At 45.0% G+C, this 22025-nt stretch overlaps 1 protein-coding gene across 2 annotated transcripts; it reads left to right on the forward strand.

Annotated features, from left to right (window-relative positions):
- The first annotated feature begins 5767 nt into the window (after positions 1 to 5767).
- LOC117860578 (transcription factor GTE9) lies at positions 5768 to 11941 on the forward strand. 2 transcript variants are annotated; one of them, XM_034743900.2, is made up of 10 exons: positions 5768 to 7646; positions 7723 to 7771; positions 7851 to 8006; positions 9551 to 9615; positions 9755 to 9794; positions 10413 to 10481; positions 10576 to 10688; positions 10782 to 10848; positions 10910 to 11052; positions 11137 to 11941. In XM_034743900.2, exons 1-10 carry the CDS (start codon positions 6285 to 6287, stop codon positions 11392 to 11394), a joined length of 2322 nt encoding a protein of 773 aa, XP_034599791.1. In that variant the 5' UTR covers positions 5768 to 6284; the 3' UTR covers positions 11395 to 11941. The 2 variants fall into 2 exon arrangements, with proteins under 2 accessions (XP_034599791.1, XP_034599790.1); XM_034743899.2 differs by having other exon boundaries at positions 5769 to 7646; positions 9545 to 9615.
- Positions 11942 to 22025: the final 10084 nt, after the last annotated feature.

The following is a 22025-nucleotide window of genomic DNA, read 5'->3' on the forward strand; positions in this document are numbered from 1 at the left end:
CTGTTCTGGCTGCATGTTATAATTGACAACAAAAGTGTCAAACTCTTTTGGCAGGGAAGCGAAAACCAAGTGAATAATGTGCCCAGACTTGAGCTCAAGATCCATTGGCTTCAACTGTGCTGCCAAGTTATACATCCTCAAGATGTGATCTCTTATGCCAGTCCCTCCTCCATTGTACCTCTCTGTGGCCAGCTGCTTGAACAGCTGGGTAGCATATATCTTTGAGGAACCAGTGAACTGATTCCTTATCTTGTCGAGGTACTCTGCGATAGAGTCGTACTATGTGATCGAGCCCAAAATTGCAGGCTCAATCGTATTCTTTACCAAAGCCATACATTTCTTGTTGGCAGTGGTCCACTGTTTGTTTTCAAGGGTGTATGCCAACTCCAGTGGAGCATAGTACCTTTCCTTTTGCTGCCATGCAGCATCATCATCACCTTCAGCCCTCACTGGCTTCTCTGGAGCTTGTGGCTGCGGTGTAGTCAGCACCCAGTCAACTTCTCCACAAACGAAGGAGAATTCAATCTTCTTCCTCCACTCTGTATGGTTGTTGCCTTTCAGAATGGGTATCTCTTTGAGACAAGCCATTAAGTTGAAGGATCCTGAAATTTGCAATCCAAGGTGAGATCATAACAACAATTGTATGATTTATTTTCAACGTTGGTCAAAAAATAAAACATACAACTGTTTATGCAATTTAAAACTATATCACCGTTGGGCAGAAATAGAAATAAAAGCATCAAAAAAACTTTTTAAATCATGATACAGTTATTAACAACGTTGGTCATAAAATAACAGTACCATAATCTAATTAACTTTATCATGCTCTCACAAATTTAATTGTCTCGTTGGTTCAAATTAAATTTAAATAGAGCAATAAATTTAACTTTTGCAGCGGAAACTGTGAAATAACTCTATTTTCAGAAGCAAAACCACTATGTAAACTTTATTAATCTCTAATACAAATTATCCCGTTGGTTCAAATTAGATTAGAGATCAAAACAATGCAAAAAACATCAATTAAATGCTTCTGGAAATAGAAAAAACTAATTTTCAAATGTTTACTGTGCAAAACTCTATTTTCGGCCCAATCGCGAAAACGGCCCACAGTCCGTTTCCGCCCTTGGCCTGCTCGCGCGACGCCGCCGGCCCGCTAAGGCGGCCTGCCAAATTGCAGGCCCGAAGCTTGGCCTGCTCGCTCGTGGCGCCTGGCTGCGGTTCGCAGGCCGCAACCTGGGCCTGGGCCACGGAAACGGCCCAGCGCCTCCTCCCGCCTGGGCCAAATCTGACCCGGACGATCTCGACCGCCCGTCCAAATCCGACGATCGAGCGTCATTTTCGGCAGATCAAAAACCGGTGGAACGGCCGGCTCCCCCACAACCCTAGCTACTTTCCTTTCTTTCCCCCGCGAGCTCCCGCCGTGGCGGCGGCGGCGGGGCTGTCTCTCCCGCGCCTGGCGATGGCCAGAGGTGGTGGTGGAGGGATGGCCCCGCCGGCGCATGGCCGCGGCAGCCCCCTCCCCTTTCTCTTTCTTGCCTCCCCGCTTTCTCCCTCCGAGCATCCCGAAAAAACGAGATCCAGAGGGCCATGGCGACCACGGAGGAGGGCCGGCGCCACCGCGGGTCCCCTCGCCGGCGCGCGCGTCCACCGCAAGGTTGGGCGCGCTACCATCGAGCGGTCCTTTGGTGGTGCTGTTGCGCCCCCCCGAGCCTCGAGCGGATGCTCCGGCGGCTCGGGTGGACCTTTTCCCCGGCGAGCCCGAGGCTCGGCCGGCCTTTGCCGCTCGCCGTCGGTGGACGTGCGGCGGTGAGGACGGCGGCAGGTAAGCCTCCCCGCGTCCCTCTTTTCTTTAGATCTAGAGTTAGGGTTTTAGGTTTTACTTTTTCTGTTTCTTTTGGATCTACTTTTTTTTCCCAATCTAGAAGAGCTTCTAGTGAGGTGTCTGATACCATTGTTAGACTCGTGCCTAGGATCTCTAGATGCACATCTAGTCGGGATCACAAACGACATGAGGGACATGGTGTTTCTGGTGTGTGCCGAGAGGGAGTGAGAGAGATAGGGGTACCTTCACCCCTAGGGGTGGGAGCAGCAGAGCTGCTGGCCATCGCTGGTTCGCTTGGGGAAGTCTGCGCAAGGCAGCGACGCGCAGTGCCGAGTCCGGTCGCCGGTGAGGTGGCGGTGGTACTTCCCGCCGCTACTGCACAAAACCTAGATCGGTAGGTGTGTCGGTGGGGCGGCTGGCTGCGGCGAACCTCGTGAGCCGAGCCGGTTCCCCCACCCTGTTTATATAGCGACAGCGCGACAAGGGCCCACCACCCAATGCTAGGGTGAGCGCCCCCGATCAGGGCACGGATCAGGGTCCCGATGGGCCTTTGGGCCTATTGGGGAGGAGATCAATCTAACACGAAGTTGTATTTGGATTCTCTTGCTAGGCCTGACAACGAATACACAAAATAAATCTGTACTTTAATTTTTTTTTACTTTAATCCAATTAGGGAATTTTTCTTCTTACCCTAACAAAAATGGTTAGTTATGACAAATGTTTTAACTTTGGGGTGCGGAAATACAAACAATACTTACATCCTTATTGGCCTGGTTATTAAAAGAGGATTGATTTATCAATATTCTTGCGCCAAAAGATGACAATACCTCCTTATCAATTGAAAAGATCCTTATTTTTATTGTACATTTATTAATGTTTTGTTCAAGCTATGAAGCTCAATCTCGAGCTTTTGGAAGATTTGATAGCTACTGTACATTTATTTATTAAAACTATGGAGCTCAGCTTTGAGCTTTTGGAAGATTTGATAGCAAAGAACAAGCTATTTTGAATTGCAACATACATGAGCTTTTTTTGAACAGCTACATGCAACCCTAACTTTAGCAGGCAATAGTGGACTTTAATAGGCCATATTTTGATTCAGTATTATGTTACTACTCCAAAATAACATATAGAAAAATATGATGCCACAGATTGAAATTTAAGATGAGAGACTAACTATTGCTAATAGATAAAAAAAGATTTGCCGCCAAGAATGATTTGACAGGAATTAGATAATTATAGAAGAAAAAGGGTATTCGATAGTTTTTCTTACTTGGAGCTCAAATAACCGGAGCTAGGACTGATTCTGAAGGAGCAGATCTACGCTAGGAGGAAGGGAAGTGGTTGCAGTTCCATGCAGGACAACAAGAGGAGGTGGCCAAGAACCTAAGCCGGAGTCGTCCGTCCGCAGATCTACACGACCACAGGACATGCGCCTTCTCCATGCGCGGCACCACAGCTCCACCACGTCGAGGTCCACGGGGCATGCGTTAGCATCGGAGATTCACCACCCCAATGAGCGGATTGGGCAGCAGCAGCGAAGACAACTTACTCACAAGACGAACACGGCGTCATGAGCATCCCAACTGTTGATGGTGAGGACGACGGCACGCAGTGCAGGCGTCTGGCCATGGGCGGCGGCAGCATCCTCATAGGCGTTGATGAAGAGGGAGATGATGAGTCGAGGAGTTGGGGGAGAGGAGGGCGCGCGCGAGGAGTGAAGTGGGGAGTGCAGCCCTCGTCTTCCACGATGGCGACATCACCTGCGCGTCGTCAGTGGCGGTGATTAAAGAGGAGATGAGCAGTCAGATGAGAAAGCTGATGGGTGAATAGGAGCAAAGACTGGATCTCAGGTCAATTGTAGTAAACTTTGGAGATCTTTTTGCAAAATCATCAAGACATATTCCAAGGACTGCAGGTTGATTACGAAAAAGTTGAGGAACTTTTTTGCAAAATAACCACGATGGTTGAAAGAAACAACCGCACTTTAGTATTAGGTATAGATATAGATTTGATATGTTTCGGTCAAACTGGTTAAAAGACCAAGAACATCAACGATTTGAACTAACTCTCTTCATTCATGAGTAGGTGATGTTTTTATGTTGTTTTAATAAATCAGTCGTTCTAGACTTAGATGTATATTTTTTTTGTATTTGTGAGTTTGGATATTTGGAAATAATACAGATGTTTTTTCTCGTAAGTTTTAAAGACCATGTAGATGTCCAGCTGACTTACTTTGCTGCTTACAATTTGGTTTATCCAATTTTTGCTATCAAACATATAAATCCGTTAAGACATTGGCATAATATCTAATGTGACACTTTGACTAGCAATATCTCTAAAGAAACATATTATATTAAAGGGACCGTTACTAGCACATATCATCAAACTGTTATTGTAATAGAATAATACCATACTAACCTAGATAGTTTTTTTTCTTTTTTATATAATTCTAGAGACATCAGACCATCAGTATGCATTGCATATTGGTCCATTTATATACAGTTGTACTGTGTGGTGAGCAACGGATCTCAGCGAAGAAAATTGGCTCACAACCCCCTTACAACACTTTCTCAAACCTCACCGCTAGGGCACCCAACGCCCCCTCGTATGCACCCTAAAGAACCTTACATGTGTTGTCAAACTGTCGGAAGACTCTAGCAGCTGCTCTCCAGCAGCTGTCCTTTGCTTCACCACTGTGCATTTATGTTCTATTTGGTAATCTTCTCTCCCATCTTCAGCAGACAAAGGTTAATAACGTGAGCTTTGAGCTCTCCCCTCCTCTCTTTCTTTATTTACTTAAAAATCTCATGCACATCTTCTTTTTGCATTTTATGATATTTGGGCATTGCCTCAGGACACCTGTTGTAATTTACATCACATGCTTCATGATCTTAATATCTCCCTCCCTAAGTAATTAGCTAAACATTGTCTCATGGATGGTTTGATTATTGTGTCTATCTACAATTTGTTCTTATTGTGTTAGTGTGACCTATGCTCTTCCACGAATACATATGAACATAATAAACATGAATTAAGCATATACTTCCAATAGGATTCCAATAGGAACTCCATTATCATATATATTTTCAGTCTTGTCTAAGCTAAACTTCTCTAACTTTAGCTCATTTTAGAGAAAAATGCATAAAAGGTCTACATCATCAAATTAGTTCTATTAGGAAATCATCACAAAATATTTCTTTATAATGTATTTATTTAGTGTTATTACTCTCTTCGTTTATGTTTATAAGACGTACACGCATATCGATATTCAAACTTTGCTATTTTTACCAACAGTTTAACCAATAATTTTTTATTTTTATGATGTGAAATTGAAATGGTTGGATTTGTAATCATATGTACTCTCTAATGAGATCATAAATTTATAAACATAAACAATATAATAAGATAAATTAATGATCAAAGGATAATTTGGGAGACCGTGCCATGTCATATCACGCCTTATAAAAATAAACAGAGGGAGTAATAATTAATTAAAACTAGAGAAATTACCTAGCATTATGGTGGGAGAACCATTTATAGAAAGCATCTTCATATTTTTAGCATATAAAAGCATAAAGCATATGGATAGGGCATGCCACTGAATCTATCGATCCACCACTGATTCTCTTGAACTAGTGCATCTTTCTTTTTGCCCCCAAACTGGAATGCAACTGTTGTGTTAGAATCCGCACGTGCTTCTAACAGATGAAGCCCTAGCCCCTCTGGACACGCAACCGCCGCTATCGCCGTCCGTTCCAAAAACCCAACGGCCCCGATCTCCCCTCCCGAGTCCCAGCCGGTCACGCCCGCCGCGTCTCGCTCCCTGCTCGGTGGGGCCGGAGCTCAAAGGGTCCCACAGGCCAGTCACGGGCTCAACCCCACTTACAGGCGGGCCCCGCCCAGCGATTCCCCAAAGGCTCGCGAGCGGCACGACAGCGAGGCAGCGAGAGAGAGAAGCCGCGAGGAGAGAGAAAGAGAGAGAGAGAGAGAGAGGCGGAGGAGAGAGAAACCCCTAGTCTCCAGCCGCCTCGCCTCCTCCCCCTCGCCGCCTCCGCTCCTGCGCCGCGCGCCGCCGCTCGAGAAGGAGGGAAGCCCCCAGGGGGTTCGCGCCGCGGACGGCGGCGCCGGCGCCGGTGCCTGCGGAAGGCCTCGAGATCTCGCGGCGGCGCCGCCGGCTGGTGTTTTCGGGTGGGGGGCGGCGGCCGGTGGCGGTGGTGGTGGTGCCCGGTGAGTTCGCTTGATCCCCCCTCGCCGCGGAAGCGCCCAATCGAGCTGCTCCCCCCCTCGAATCGAGGGTTCTGGTGGTCGCCCCCTGCTCCCCTAGGCGACCGCGGAATAAGCTAGCCCTCTCGCTTCGAGGGGGTTAGGGTTAGGTTTTCCGGAATTGCGGTGGAATTCCGCGGCCAAGTCGGCGCATTGGTGCTGCGAGGAGGTGGCGCTGCGTGCCCCCGCGCCAGCAATGATGGGGAAGACGCATAGGTTCTCCAAGGGCCACCTGCTCGGCTTCGTGCCGGATTATCGGCACGGGGTGGAGACAGTGGGGGAGTCCAAGGGGCTCGGAAGCCCCTCCAGGATTGACTCGGGGAGCTCCTGCGCTCCGCCCAAGAGGAAATGCGTCAGCGTGAATTCGGAGGAGGGGGAAGGGGCCTCGGGGTTCAATGTGCGCCGGGAGGTGTTCTCGCTGGCGAGGATGACGGCTCTGGATAAGAAGGACCTGGAGATGAAGCTCCGTGATGAGCTTGCGCAGGTGAGGGCCCTCCAGAATAGACTGTTTCCAAGAGGGCCTGCGGTTAACATGAATGGTGGGGTGGTGTTGGCACCTGGAGGTGGTGATGTGCACCCCAAGAAGAAGGTCGAGAAGCTCAAGAGGAGCAATTCGGTGCAGTCGGACAGGGGAGCGCCGCCACCAGTGGTCGCCGCACCACCTGTAGCCAGCACTATTAACTACGCAACGTCGTTCAAACAATGTGGCAACCTTCTGAAGTCCCTTATGAGCCATGCCTGGGCAGGCCCGTTTCTTGTCCCGGTTGACGTTGTAAAGCTGAACATCCCTGATTATTTTGATATAGTCAAGCAGCCCATGGATTTGGGTACCATCCAGAAAAAGATGAATGCAGGCATGTACTCTACACCTCGGGAATTTGCTGCAGATGTGAGGCTTACTTTCAGCAATGCTATGAATTACAACCCGGTCAATAATGACGTTCATCTAATGGCCAAAACTCTGAACAAGACCTTTGAAACACGATGGAGGCTTATTGAGAAGAAGCTTCCTCGACCAGGCGAGAAGCCTCCTCAACCAGACGAGAAGCCTCCTCAACCAGATGAGAAGCCTCCAATGAGGGAGCCCTCGAAAAAGAACAAAACTAAGAGAGATGCCATTGAGAAAGAAGATCCCATCAAGAAAAAACCCTCAAAGAAAAGCACACCTAAGCAAGACATCTTTCAGGAAGAAGATTTGCTGGACAATCCAGTTTTGCAACCAAAGAAGAGGAAAACCTCTCCTTTGGTTTCCTCTCCTTTGCTACAAGATGCTCCATTGGTAGAGGCCGTTGTTCCAACTGGAAAGAGAATAATGACGAGTGAGGAAAAATATGAATTAAGTGCAAGACTGCAATCATATGGTGCATTGATTCCAGATCATGTAGTTGAGTTCATAAGGAGTCATGCTGATGATTGCGGTGCTGATGAAGAAGAATTAGAGCTTGATATGGATGCTCTTGGTGATGATACACTTTTTGAATTACAGAAGCTACTTGATGACTATGACAGGGTTAATCCCTCAAGAAACCTTACAGAAGAGGACCCTCACGAGGTTGAGGTGGGTGCTGTTGTATTAGAGGTTGCTATTTCATTGGTTATTTTGGTAAATAATTGTTTTATGTTCTGTTCAACAGTCTCAGAGTCAACATGAGCTCATCAATCCATCAGTATGTAACGAAGAAGGTCTGTTATCCTCACCCATTGCTCATTTATGATACTGATTGTTCACGTAAGTTATAAAATTTTATATGCATGTTAACAGGCAATGAGCTCATTGATGAGGATATTGACATTGGGGAGAATGACCCTCCAGTTTCGACACTTCCTCCTGTTGTATTTGAAGTTGAAACAGCAGACAGAAGCAGCAAGCGTAGTACATCTAGCAGCTCAAGTAGTGACTCAGAATCATCCTCTAGTGGTATGTATTATGTAATTTGACAAGCTACACCCTAATTTCCTTTTCTGATTGCTATGATACTGGAACCAACAAAGTATGTCACAAATTATTGCTAGCTTTCTGCCCACTTTTTTTATGCATATTGCACGATGCAGTTGGTGATCTTATTGACCTTGTCATCCTTAAAGCAATAAAGCTAGTTAAATAAGCAATCATAGTTGGGAAAGGGACAGATCGATCTTTGATATATTGAATTGACACTGGCACCATTACTCTTATTTTTTTCTCGGCTGTGGTCACTTTTGTAGTTCTGCAGTAGTATTTGGTAAATGCTATATGTTATTGGTGGTAACTCCATGTTAGCCTTTGGACTTTATTAGCATGCCCACAGAAAGAGCCAATATGTTTGTGTGTTTGTGCTTCTAGCAGTTGAGCTTAGGGAAGGATCTATCGTACTTGTTCCATAAGGAACATCGCGCTCACCAGCTCAATTGAATGTAAAGATATAAGCCAACATGATCATGCCTCACTTTCTTCTATGGTCTGCACCTTTTCTAGTATTGTGCACTTTTCACCTTGCTTAGTGAAGTCAGCATAGAACAACAGGCAACACATATCATGATCACACAACACTATATAGTATAGTGCAAGCGTGCAACATTTAGTTTTGTCTCTTCATGATATTACTTATATTTTATTTAAAATATGTTGTGAGATTTTGAGCTACTTTGGACCTAGACCCATTTCATAAGTCCAGGGAAATAAGATAACAGAAAACCGGGGGTGAGGGGTGCTTCTTTTTTATGGTCTACGCTAGTATGCATGACAGCAGTAATTTTATAGAGACCTGTTTAGCACCTCTTGTACTATGAATGGACCCAATTATGCTGAATTCCATGAAGAACCATTTTCACCAAGTATTTCACTGAATGATGGGATCTAGCTTCAGCTATTGATAAGTGTTTATGAATCATTTGTGTATTAGAAAGGTCAATTGATTAATTAGCACATGATTATCTTTCTGTATTTCCGGACTGGCTGTTTGTGCATGCTACAACAGCAATTCTGGGAAATCCTTTGGTTGTAGTTCAGAAAGATGAAACCTTTTTTAAGCTTTCAATTAAATTATACCATTGAAAAGACCAGTGTGCTTTTAAAAGATTCTCGCGTGAGCTTTACAATAAATTATGGGTCCCTTACTATTCGTCTTTGAAAAGTGTCATTTTATCTGCAAATGGGATGATCTTGATGGGGTATATTATGATTAAGTGATGTAGTTCCATTTAAATTACAAATCTAAAAGTTCACATTCTATTTGGCCAACCAACTGCACTTTTCTAAAAGAATGTCTCAGAGCCAAGCCATAAAAATGCAGAACATATATATAACTTGGAGGTATACTTCCTTTTACGGTCTTGCCTACTATTAGTAGTAGAGCAAGAAGGGAGAGAACCTGCTAGCTTCTCCTGCTGCATTACTGTTTCTCTTTATTGTGTCCTTAGCTTGTCTAGGTTGCCATGTCCAACACAATGCTAATATTTCTGTTTTGACCTCTCAAGACTCAGATTCAAGTAGCTCTTCTGGAAGTGATACGGATGCCAAAGCTCTTCCACAAAACAGCGGGTTAAAGGTTCTTATACATATCTCTCTTTATCTGAATGTTTTTTTGGAATTGCATAAGTCCCAGCCAAACTAATTTCTTTCTGTTGATGCAAAGGATGTTTTATGGCACGTTTCAATGGTGGTTGTCTTTTTTTTTTGACATGCAGGAAAGTGTTCTACCTGTGGATTGCTTGGACCAGGAAAAGGGTAAGAAGGTTCACTTGATTGGCCTATCAGTATTTTGAATCTCAACGAAGCCCTCTTATTTCCTGTCTACTATTATAACCTCATGGAACCTACCCAAAACCAACCAGAGTAATGACGCAATGACAATCAAGTCTATAGTTCATACCTTTTACAAGTATCTTACACATATTCGTCTGGATGAGACTATTGGCACATATTATGTTTCGCAATGGATCAAACCCTATAGTTTTAGATCTAGATAATGATACGAGCTACACTTGATCCAAGATAAACCACGGGGGTTGAGCTGCCCATCCAAATTTTATTTGTTTTAATCTGCTGATGAATTGCTATCTGGTAGCAGTCAGATCCAGGGTTTATTTTCATATGGTCAATTATTGAGTGTTACCTTCAGAATTCAACAATTGGACATGTTTTTCACTTTTTTGTTTTACTAGAATCATTCCCTTATTCCCTTTGAACCATTATACTGGAAATTTTCTATAAATATCAGCTTTTTTTTTGGAAAAGAAAGGACAAGTGATACTTCACCTCTAAATGCTTGTAGATATCATTAGCTGAACTTTGCAACTCAGAATAGCTGCTTGTATCTTACACTCTCTTTTATTCTATTTGCAGGTTCACTTAACACATCAAATCTACCAGAGCAAAGTACAGAACCTGTATCTGTCACTGCTGATGGTGAGGGTAAGCATGAATTTTCATGATGGCCTGTGAATACCCAAAACTTCTGTGGTAGAAAAAATGGGTTGCCTTACAGGTCTATATATGGAACTTTTAGGGGAAAATGTGTCTGAGAAGCAGGTCTCCCCTGAAAAGCAAATCCGAGCTGCCCTTCTGAGAAGCCGCTTTGCTGATACAATTCTCAAGGCTCACGAAAAGGCACTTGACCAGGTGTGTATGTGCAAAAATGGTTTGTTGAGGGCATTGTTTTCTAGGCTTGGTTGGCGTTATTCTCTGTAAGCTTACCTGACTGTTAATATCAAGGTTACAAAAAAGGATCCTGAGAAGCTTCGGCGTGAGAGGGAGGAGCTTGAGAGGTTACAAAGAGAAGGTGAGATGCAATAGAATCCTTTTAAGCTGGCAGCAGCTGTATGACATCATTTCTATTACAGAGAGAGCCCGGTTGCAAGCTGAGGCTAAAGCTGCAGAGGATGCTCGCAAGAAGGCTGAAGCAGCAGCGGCTGCCGAGGCTGCTGCAGAAGCTAAGCGGCAAAGGGAGCTTGAGAGAGAAGCAGCTCGTAAGGCTTTGCAAGAGGTAATATCTGCTATATGTTTCCCACCTGCAACATCCTGCTCTGCTGTTACCATACGATGGAGTCTAAATACTGTTGGCTTGCAGATGGAGAAAACTGTTGACATCAATGAAGGTAGCCTCTTTCTGAAAGATCTTGAAATGCTCGGAAGTGTCACAGGTGAACAGATGCCCAACTCAGTTGGTGAAATGAGTCCAGCTGATATGCCAGAGGCTCTAGGGTTTCAACTGGGTGGCAACCCCCTAGAAAAGCTCGGATTGTACATGAAAAATGATGAAGAGGATGATGATGGTGATTTCACAGATGAACCTGCGGTTGATGTCGAAGAGGGCGAAATAGATTAACTGCTTCTGGACCATTTTTGACACTTTACAGGTGGCCTGTTGGCATGACTGATCTGCATAGCTGTTCTTTTGATATCTTTGATACACAAAGTGGCCTGACGAAAGATCGAGTCGCATCAAAACCTGATGGTCCTGCATTCACTTTTGTAACTGCCCAAGTTTTGGAGGCAAGTTGGCATATGTAGCAAGCCTCAAATGTGTTGGAAGTCACGTCGTGGTGCATGTGAGGAGTTGCATGGAGCGTACTCATCGTTTCGATTGAGAATATCTCTGTACTTTCCATATCCACGGAATGGTTTGGTGATTTTATTGGACATTTGATGAGGCCACATAAGAAAATGAAAAAGGGGGAAAGGATTGAGGGAAAGCATAAGGAATGATGGTTCTTGGCTCTTGAACACGTTATGTGTGAGCCATTTTTGAGGGGTAGTTTTAGAACCATTTTCCTGTTGTGAATGTAATATCGGAAACTGTACAAAAGTTAGGCTGATAGATGGAAAACATTGTCTTTAATTTATGCAGTGCCCGTTCGTCATTGATGACTCAATCTTTTCCTGAATCCTGTACTAGCTTTCATGAGATCCTGATGTTACATATAGCTTTGGGATCCTGTTGCTTATTCACAAGTTTTGAGATGTAGATTGCCATGCTCATGCAGGCTGTTGGTAACACGATCCTTGGTCCATCTAGAGTCGCTCTTGGTATTTAGAAGCAAGCTATCTGTATGTTTTGATCGTTTGTTCAAACAAAATTGTTTGAAGAACGTCAGAGAACACCGTGTGTACATTCATAGTATCTCAAGAAAGAAGGGAACACTGAAGGCAATTGCACCGCCTAATGTGAGTTTTGGTCGTGGCGAAGTAAAGGAGTTCCATTTGAAACTTGAGAGACGTCCAGCGTCAGTTGAGTATGGCTTCAACCGCGGATATGGTTTGTGTTGAATTGGTCATATTTACTGGTAGAATTTGTATGTCCTGGCTTTCAGAATGATCTGCCGAAGTCCTCCAATAGGCGACAGTACCATCAGCAGCACCCCAAGAACAATGCAGATCTGAAGAGCACGGAAAATACACGGAGAAAATCACAGGACAGGTTAAGCAGAGGCATTTTATTGAATATAGTCTGGTTCTTGACCATTTGGTAAGCCATGAGAGGCTGAAACCTTCTGTGCTTGTAGATTGTGAGCCACATGATGCAGGGAAGCTGGCAGAAACAAGAGAGAATTGTGGTCATCCCTCCGGTTACAATTCTGGACCTGATTATGTATCTTAATGATTCATGGTACTTGAGATTGCAAGAAACAATTCAACTGAAGCAACATGGTTGAAAGTTGAAACTAATATGAATCAGTGAGCTATTACGAAATAAGTTGTAGGTGTGAAGGCAAATCCACCAAAGAAACTGAGCAATGCACTGAAGAAAGGGAAGGCGATGGCTATGAACATTGTGAAAACTGCACAGATCGCATCTCGTCAGTCTTGTTTGTCCAATGTGATTTGTGAGCTACAGACCTCGAGAGTTTACACTGAAGAGGTCAATCCAGACTTCAGACAAGGCATTACCAACATAGACAGTCCAGGCTATCAGACGGCGCGTCAGGCCTGGACGGAACCGAAACTTCCTGCCATGTGGAACTTGCAGGAACACATGGGAAGAGCCACGCCATGGCAGTCCGCGGTCGCCGCGCTCCCTGGGTCTGGGCACCGCGACCTCTCGACGTGCCGCCGCCGCCGCCGCAAAGGCTGAACCCACCCACCCCGCGCTCACGCACTAGCACCCTTTGAAGCTGGAAGAAATGAGAACGGCGGAGGCGCGCCCAGTTCGACGAATCCGAGACGAACGAGCTCGCATGGCCGGCAATGGCGGCTTTAACGACGTATGGAATATGAAGTAACGAATCAAACCGCAAAGGAGACACACGATTTAACGTGGAAAACCCCTTCGATGTGAAGGGAAAAAACCACGGGCACCAGCCGGCAACAATCTCACTATCTCAAGAGTTTAGGGTTACACGCATGTGGCGGCTTACAAGAGAATCTTCTGATCTCCACGAAACCCTAGCAAGGGTGTGTATATATATAGTACCGAAACCCTAGACAGGGTGTATCTGCTGTACCGATCTCTAAGTCCCGGGCGAGGATGAAACTCCGCCTCGCCCGGCCCTTGATTCCTTGGTCCGGGGTCGGATGCATCCGACCCCTTGAGGATGGAACTCCGCCTCGACCGACCCTGAGTCCTGGGTCCTGGGGTCGGATGCGCCCGACCCCCTTGAGGGTGGAACTCCGTCTCGCCCGACCTCGAGTGAGGCTCCGTCTCGCCCGACCCCGAGTAAGGCTCCGTCTCGCCCGACCCTGAGTCCTGGGGTCGGGAATGTCCGACCCCTGAGCGGAACGCTCCGGCCTATCTTCTGGAGTGAATTTGGAACAACTCCAACAAACTCCACCTTGAGACAAATTCATCTTGTATCATAAATCAACCCTTCATCCTGAACATAACAAAGATAGAAAACCACTGGTGCCAACAATAGTCTCTTGGACTATCCAATTAAACCAACTAAGCTTGAGCACAACTCAAACTTAGCAACAGGAACAGACTTTGTCATCATATCAGCAGGATTATCATGAGTATTAATCTTGCATACCTTCAGCTTACCTTCTTCAATCACATCACGCGCAAAATGATACTTGATATCATGTGCTTAGTTCTTTCATGGAACATCTGATCTTTAGTGAGGTAAATTGCACTTTGGCTGTCACAGTGCAAACTTATGCAAGATTCAACTCCACAAAGCTCGGCGTACAAACCTTTCAGCCAAATCAATTCTTTGCACGCTTCACAATTAGCCATATATTCTGCTTCAGTAGTAGACAAAGCAACAACCGACTGTAAAGTAGCCCTCCAACTCACAGCACAACTGCCAACAGTAAACACATAACCTGTAAGTGATCTTCGCCTGTCCAGATCAGCAGCATAATCTGAGTCCACATAGCCAATAAGACCCTCATCAGTTCTTCCAAACTTTAAACAGGAATCTGCTGTGCCTTTGAGGTACCTGAAAATCCACTGAACTGCCCTCCAATGTTCTTTGCCGGGATTAGACATATATCTACTAACAAGACTCATAGCATATGACAAATCTGGGCGAGAGCAAACCATGGCATACATCAAAGACCCAACAGCACTAGAATAAGGAACCTTTGACATGTATTTAATCTTTGCATCTGTACTAGGACACTGAGCAGCTGACAACTTAAAGTGAGGTGCAATAGGAGTACTGACAGCCTTAGCATCTTGCATGTTGAAACGCTGAAGAACTTTCTTGATATAATTTTGTTGACTAAGAAATAGCAAACCAGATTTCCGGTCTCTACTAATTTCCATACCAAGAATTTTCTTAGCACTACCAAGATCTTTCATATCAAAACCGCTACTCAATAGCTTCTTTAACTTATTGATTTCATTCTTACTCTTGGCAGCAATCAGCATATCATCAACATATAACAGCAAGTATATAGGTGATCCATTAACATGCTTGATATAAACACAACTATCATACTTAGATCTTTTAAAACTGTGTGATAACATAAATGAATCAAACCTCTTGTTCCACTGTCGAGGGAACTGTTTCAAACCATACAAGGATCTCTTCAACTTGCACACATATTTTTCCTTGCCAGGCACTATAAAACCTTCTCGTTGGTCCATGTATATGTCCTCCTCAAGCTCTCCATGCAGAAACGCAGTCTTCACATCTAACTGCTCAAGCTCAAGATTATGTGAAACAACAATACTAAGGAAAGTGCGAATTGAACTGTGTTTTACCACTGGAGAGAAAACATCATTGTAGTTAACACCCGGAATTTGACTGTAGCCTTTAGCAACTAACCTTGCCTTATACTTTGGAGGCTCGCTTGGAGATAAACCCTTCTTTCTCTTGAAGATCCATTTGCAACGGATGGCCTTCTTATTCTTAGGCAAAGGTACAAGCTCCCATGTACTGTTCTTCTCAAGAGATTGCATCTCCTCATGCATAGCCGAAATCCAATTCTCAGTATCACCACAATGAATAACTTCTTTATAGGTTGCTGGCTCATGAACATTCTCCACCTGTTCAGCACAACTCAAAGCATGGTAAGATAAATTACACTCTTCAATAAGACGGTTAGGAGGTGCAATTATCCTTTTTGACTTGCTGTGAGCAATAGGTAAATCCTCCTCTAACTGCAAAATAGAAGGAGTTTGCTGGACATCATCATGAGCATCATCCGACCCCGAGATCAAGGGGTCGGGTGCATCAGCATCATCCGACCTCGGGACCAAGGGGTCGGGCGCATCTGACCCCGGGACCGAGGGGTCGGGCGTATCAGCAACATTATGAACGTTCTCCACCGGCATGCGCATGCGCTGCAGCTCTTTTTCTGGAATGTGATCTGAGGGCCAACTGTCAGTAAACATCACAGATTCATTGAAAACAACACTCCTGCTCATAAAAGTCTTTCCTATTTCCGGGTTCCACAATTTATAGCCTTTGACACCCGAACTATAACCAAGGAAAAGACACTTAACAACTCTAGGCTCTAATTTTCCATTATCAACATGAGCATAAGCAGTGCATCCAAAAACTTTCAACTGTGAGTAATCAGCAGGCGTACCAGACCATACCTCAATGGGAGTTCTTTTATTTAGTGGAATAGAAGGCGACCTGTTGATCAAGTAACAGACAGTATTAGCAGCTTCAGCCCAAAAACGCTTGCTCATCCTGGCATTAGACAGCATGCAACGGGCCTTGGATATGATGGTTCTGTTCATGCGTTCGGCCACACCATTCTGTTGTGGAGTATGGGGTATGGTGTGATGCCTAACAATGCCTTCCGATCTGCAATAATCATTAAATTCACGCGAACAAAATTCTCCACCATTATCAGTACGAAGCAATTTCACCTTCTTTTCAGTTTGCCTTTCAATCATGACTTTCCAGTCCTTAAAAGCAGCAAAGGTATCATCTTTCTGTTTCAGAAAATAAGGCCAAACCCTTCTAGAGTAATCATCAATAATTGTAAGCATGTAACGAGCACCACCAAGTGAGGACTTACGGGAAGGACCTTATAAATCAACATGAACATAATCAAGAGTACCTTTAGTGGTGTGAACAGAAGTATTGAAACGTACCCTTTTATGCTTCCCGAAAATACAGTGCTCACAAAACTTCATTTTACTCGAAGTGCAACCATCTAGTAGGTTTCTCTTCATCAATTCTGCCATACCATGGTGACTCATATGTCCCAGACGCATATGCCAAAGGTTAGTTTTACTAGGTTCCTCATTAGTAACAGCAGCAACAGCGGAATCAGAACCAGGTAAAGTACACCCTCTAAAGACATATAACTTTGCAGAATTAAGATCACCTTTCAAGCAGACAAGAGTACCTTTTGATACCTTTATAACACCATCTGAACCGGAATATTTGTAACCTTCTGCATCAAGTGTGCTCAATGAGATAAGATTTCTGAACATCCCTGGTATATACCTGACGTTTTTCAGAGTGCGTGTCATGCCATCATCAGTCTTGATCTGAACTGATCCAATCCCCACAATGTCACACGGGCTATTATCTCCCATCCGCACAACATCCCCTTTCTGCATAGGCTTATACGAGCTAAACCAATTTCTGTTAGTGCAAATATGAAATGAACATGCGGAATCAAGAATCCATTCATCATGACCAGCAACACAACCGGCAAATACTACCAGACAATCTCCAGATTCTTCATCAGACACGACAGCAGCAACGGAGACCTTACCAGCTGACTTGTTTTTCTTCTTCTCCTTATTCTGTACTTTTCTGCAATCCTCAACAGTATGATTTGTCAGCTTGCAATAAACACAGAATTTTTTGTTACCATGCGGCTTGGACTTTGAATGGCCTCTCCTTTCGTAGTTTTTTCTTCCATCATCATTGGAGGATCTGTTTTCAGTTCTGCCTCTCACAAGCAAAGTATCGCCCTTGGAGGACGACGTCCTGTCATTCTGCACCATACCTCTCATCTTCTCCCTAGACTGGAGAGTCTCATAAACTTCCTTTAGAGTTAGTTCATCATGGCTCAAGAGTATGGTGTGATGAAAATTTGCATACGAATTTGGCAAAGAACATAACAGTAATAGACCTAAGTCCTCTTCATCATACTTCACCTCCATTGACACTAGATCGGCGACGATCTTCTTGAATTCAGTGATGTGGCTCATCACTGAATCCTCCTCCTTCATCTTCAAGGTGAACAGCTTCATCTTCATCTGCATCTTACTGGTTAGATCCTTGGACATACAGATCGATTCCAGTTTCAGCCATAGTTCTGCAGCAGTTTTTTCTTTCAGACACTCCTGCAAAATATCATTATGAAGATGCAACTGTATTAAGGTGAGCGCCTTCTGATCCTTGCGGATCTCTTCTGGAGTCCACTCGGCGATCCTCTTCTTGAAACCATCCAGCGCCTCATCATAGTCATGAGTCTGCGCCAGAATTCCCCGCATCTTGACTTGCCATAGCGAGAACCGCGTGTCGTAGTTTAGCAGTGGTAGATCGAACTTCATCGACGTCGTCATGAACCGTTACAGCAACCAAAAGCTCTGGTACCACTTGTTATGAACGACGTATGGAATATGAAGTAAAGAATCAAACCGCAAAGGAGACATACGATTTAACGTGGAAAACCCCTTCGATGTGAAGGGGAAAAACTACGGGCACCAGCCGGCAACAATCTCACTATCTCAAGAGTTTAGGGTTACACGCCTGTGGCGGCTTACAAGAGAATCTTCTGATCTCCACGAAACCCTAGCAAGGGTGTGTATATATATAGTACCGAAACCCTAGACAGGGTGTATCTGCTGTACCGATCTCTAAGTCCCGGGCGAGGATGAAACTCCGCCTCGCCCGACCCTTGATTCCTTGGTCCGGGGTCGGATGCGCCCGACCCCTTGAGGATGGAACTCCGCCCTGAGTCCTGGGTCCTGGGGTCGGATGCGCCTGACCCCGTTGAGGGTGGAACTCCGTCTCGCCCGACCCCGAGTGAGGCTCCGTCTCGCCCGACCCCGAGTAAGGCTCCGTCTCGCCCGACCCTGAGTCCTGGGGTCGGGAATGTCCAACCCTTGAGCGGAACGCTCCGGCCTATCTTCTGGAGTGAATTTGGAACAACTCCAACAGCTTGCTTGGTTGGTACCCAGCGGCGAGCGCTCCTCCCGGTCAGCCGCCGGCAAGACCGCAACCGCAGCTTTGAGAATATGGCGAAGACTGGCTCCGTCGTGGGAAGGTGAGGTGAGGTAGAGACCCTTTGGCATCACATTTCGTCAGGATTGGCTTGCCGTTGCTCCTGTCCTGCTCTTGCAAGAGGTCATCTGCAATCAGAGTTTGATCTTGTTTTCTTCCACAAATCTTCGTACGAAGGCGTTTGGTTCCTCGAGCTAAAATTAGTCCGTGTCACATCGAATATTCAAAGACTAATTAGGAGAACTACATATGAGTTAATTATAAACTAATTGCACGGATGGAGGCTAAACGGCGAGACGAATCTATTAAGCCTAATTAATCCATCGTTAGCAAATGGCTATTGTAGCAGCACATTGTTAAATCATGGACTAATTAGGCTTAATAGATTCGTCTCGCCGTTTAGCCTCCGTTTATGTAATGAGTTTTGTAAATAGTCTATGTTTAATACTCCTAATTAGTATATAAACGATGTGATAGGTGCTAAAAATAAAATAACAAAAGGGAACCAAACGCTAAGGATGTTTGGTTTGTAAAAATCGATTTTTAAAAAAAAAATAGAAACGATTTGTAACAATTGATATTTGACTTGGCTTCGTTCCAAGCTAGGTGTCTTGTTGAAATTGACACTGTCCTATGCCGTTCTTTCGAAAGGGGGAAAAAAACATGAACATGCAAGAGTGGACGAAGAAGACGCCGACATGGCTGGGGAAGCAGGATCAAGAAATTGAACCTGGCAACCTGCCTTCGCCGGAGCACAGTTGTCGAGTGGTTGCATCTCCATGGCCAGAACCGAACCTTGTCATGTTTACAGGCACGAATGATCCAGCGGTGGTCAATTTCTAATCCAATTCAGTCTAGGAAATTTGGTGTCGGAGCAGTAGTTTTACTTTGACAATTAAATTCCACAGAGCTTTCATGGGATAAACACGAGTAAAATTTGGAAATAGGAGAAAAATAAATTTTTGGTGCTCAGAGCGCGATGAACCGGTCAAAGTGTCAAACATCACGTTGCACCCCGAAATATCAAACATGTCTTCTTCATGATGTTTAGTACATGCTAATATGTGTGCTCTAGAAAAAAAAGAAATGTGTGCAACTACTCTACCTAAATTTGTCAAACGGAAATTTGTCTCGAAATTTCACCTGGTAGCTCTCCATAGGGCCAAGATCCAAATCCAGTCTCTTATGTTAGATTGGGTAGATTCCCTGTAAATCTTGTTCCCAGTCCTTCATTTTCTTTTGGTTTTGGTTCCTGATTTTTTCTATTTTTTGGATCTTTCGGCCATGTTTTGTATTTGAACCCTTTTGTTGTTTAACTCTTTAATAAATTCAGTAGGGGATCCCCTCCTGTTTCTTTTAAAAAAAACTACTCTACCTAATTTCCTCGTTTTACTTGTTCATCATCAGGCTCAATTGTAACTTTGGTTTAGCTGAATGGAATTCGATCAGAAGAGTTCATTAGCTTGATGAAGTGAATAGTGACAGCTAATTTGTTTGGTCAGGCGATGCAGAACGTGCTTATTTGGCACGCGACTTTGCGAGGAGACTTCCGGCCGGCTGCAGACAAGTCAGAAGTCTTGCTCGGTTGCTCCACGGCGACTTGACTTACTGTAGATGACAGATCGAATAGTTCACATGACCGATCGGCCTACTACCGCGAATTTGCAGCACGTGTAAGTTTTCTGGGTAAGTGATGGGAGTCTAGTTCCAAAGATTAACAAAAAGTACAATTTTTTTCGAAACACACAACAGGCGTAATATATGTACGCACGCACACTCATCCTTACCTAAATAAAGTTATTCTTAAGGAAGACACAACGATGTCAAACGATCACAATTGTTCGAGAAAGGACTAATACATGAGAAGACACAACAGCCCTCTCTTCATCATATCCACTACTCTCATCATCGACCACCTCGTCATCATCTTTGTCTCACTATTGCTATCAAAATCCATGTTGGAATCCTCCTAGTTCTCGTCCTTCGCCTCTTCCTTGGATATCCACCTAAATGTAGGTGGCTGCCAAGTCAAAATCCAACAACAACAACAGTGCAAATGTCATCGTTATTGTCATATGTTTTTGGAGACATTTTTTCGCTTGGCCCCTGCGTCGCCCCCGGGTGACTTGGGGCGGCGCCACCCCCTCACCTCAAGCACCACCCCTTCCTCCTCATCGCCGCTGGAGCTTGCTGGCAGAAGTCTGTCCGACTGTGATGAGGGCGGCGGCGGGCGCACTCATTCCCCACGAACCCCCTCTTCCACCTCCACATCTCCTCCACCTTCTCATCTCCTGATGCTACTGTGGTGGCTGCTGGCGGCGGCCAACGCCCGGGATGCCCAGATCCAGCACCAGCAAACCCAAATTCAACGCTACCCTAGCCGCTGGACCCCTTGGTAGATCCATGGAGGGTGCTAGTGGGGGCCGGATGCCCAAATCCGTGGCGGTGGCGGCCCAAGGTAGCGACTGCCCGCGGCGGAGCTGACCTCTCCTGGACTGAGCTCCAGGTGGAGGGCGTCTTCTTCACCTTCGGTGACCGCCACCGTGGGGAGCCCCTGGGATGGCTACCTACGGTAGGTCCTAGTGGGAGCTCTTGGCAGATCTCTTGGGTGAAAGCTCTTCTCGATCCTGTATTGATCGACGACGGTGGTGGTTGTGCATCGCTCCCTTCTTGAAGGCGTCGTTGAAAGGATCTTGCTGTCTTCTTCTCCAGGTGAAAACCTATGAACTACCAGGTTGGTTCTGGTGGCGGCGGCAGCGGTGGCAGTATTGACGTCGCTTACGCCATGGGGGCGTCACCATGGAGGTGTTGAGCCCTGCGATGCTGTGGTCGAGATCGCGATTATTGTACCAGTAACAATCCCATCATCTCCTGTCCCTAAGGAGGAGAGAGGTGAAAAATAGTTGCTGAGTGTGGGCAATACAAGTTGGAAGCAAGATATGGAAGAAGATCGAAGCTTAGTCTTTGTTTTCTCACTTAGTCTTTAGCTTTTTTCCTTGTTGTTTGAGTTCCTCAGTGTTGAGGGTTGGAGTCTAAGTACTCAATGTATTTTGTTTGGTTGCATATATCCAACTATGGATATAGAGGCCGGATTCTTATCCATAATCTAAAATTTTTTTGCACTTTCAATATATGTATAGTTCTTGGTGCCATTATTTTTGCTAACATTAGTTCTTGTACACATTTTACCCTAATTTTTACACTTTCGTGATCTACCTTGCGATACATTAAATATAACATGGTGTGTAGATCATGAACTAATCACAATCCTTGGGTCAACCTAGAGTGTTTAATCATCCATTACAAAGAATCATTCTCTAGCCGCTCTTTCATTTGCCCAACTATAGATCATTCTCTCAGAAGTCCAATC

The sequence above is a fragment of the Setaria viridis genome, chromosome 6 (genome assembly GCF_005286985.2).
Source record: "Setaria viridis chromosome 6, Setaria_viridis_v4.0, whole genome shotgun sequence".
Classification (NCBI taxonomy): domain Eukaryota; kingdom Viridiplantae; phylum Streptophyta; class Magnoliopsida; order Poales; family Poaceae; genus Setaria; species Setaria viridis.

What these genes read in the sequence shown, in the direction of transcription:
- LOC117860578 (XM_034743899.2), top strand. Translation starts at nt 6,285, where the DNA reads ATGATGGGGAAGACGCATAGGTTCTCCAAGGGCCACCTGCTCGGCTTC. An exon ending in CTCAGAATCATCCTCTAGTG is followed by an intron (nt 8,007 to 9,544) that starts GTATGTATTATG and finishes TGACCTCTCAAG; the next exon opens with ACTCAGATTCAAGTAGCTCT. An exon ending in ACGAAAAGGCACTTGACCAG is followed by an intron (nt 10,689 to 10,781) that starts GTGTGTATGTGC and finishes GTTAATATCAAG; the next exon opens with GTTACAAAAAAGGATCCTGA.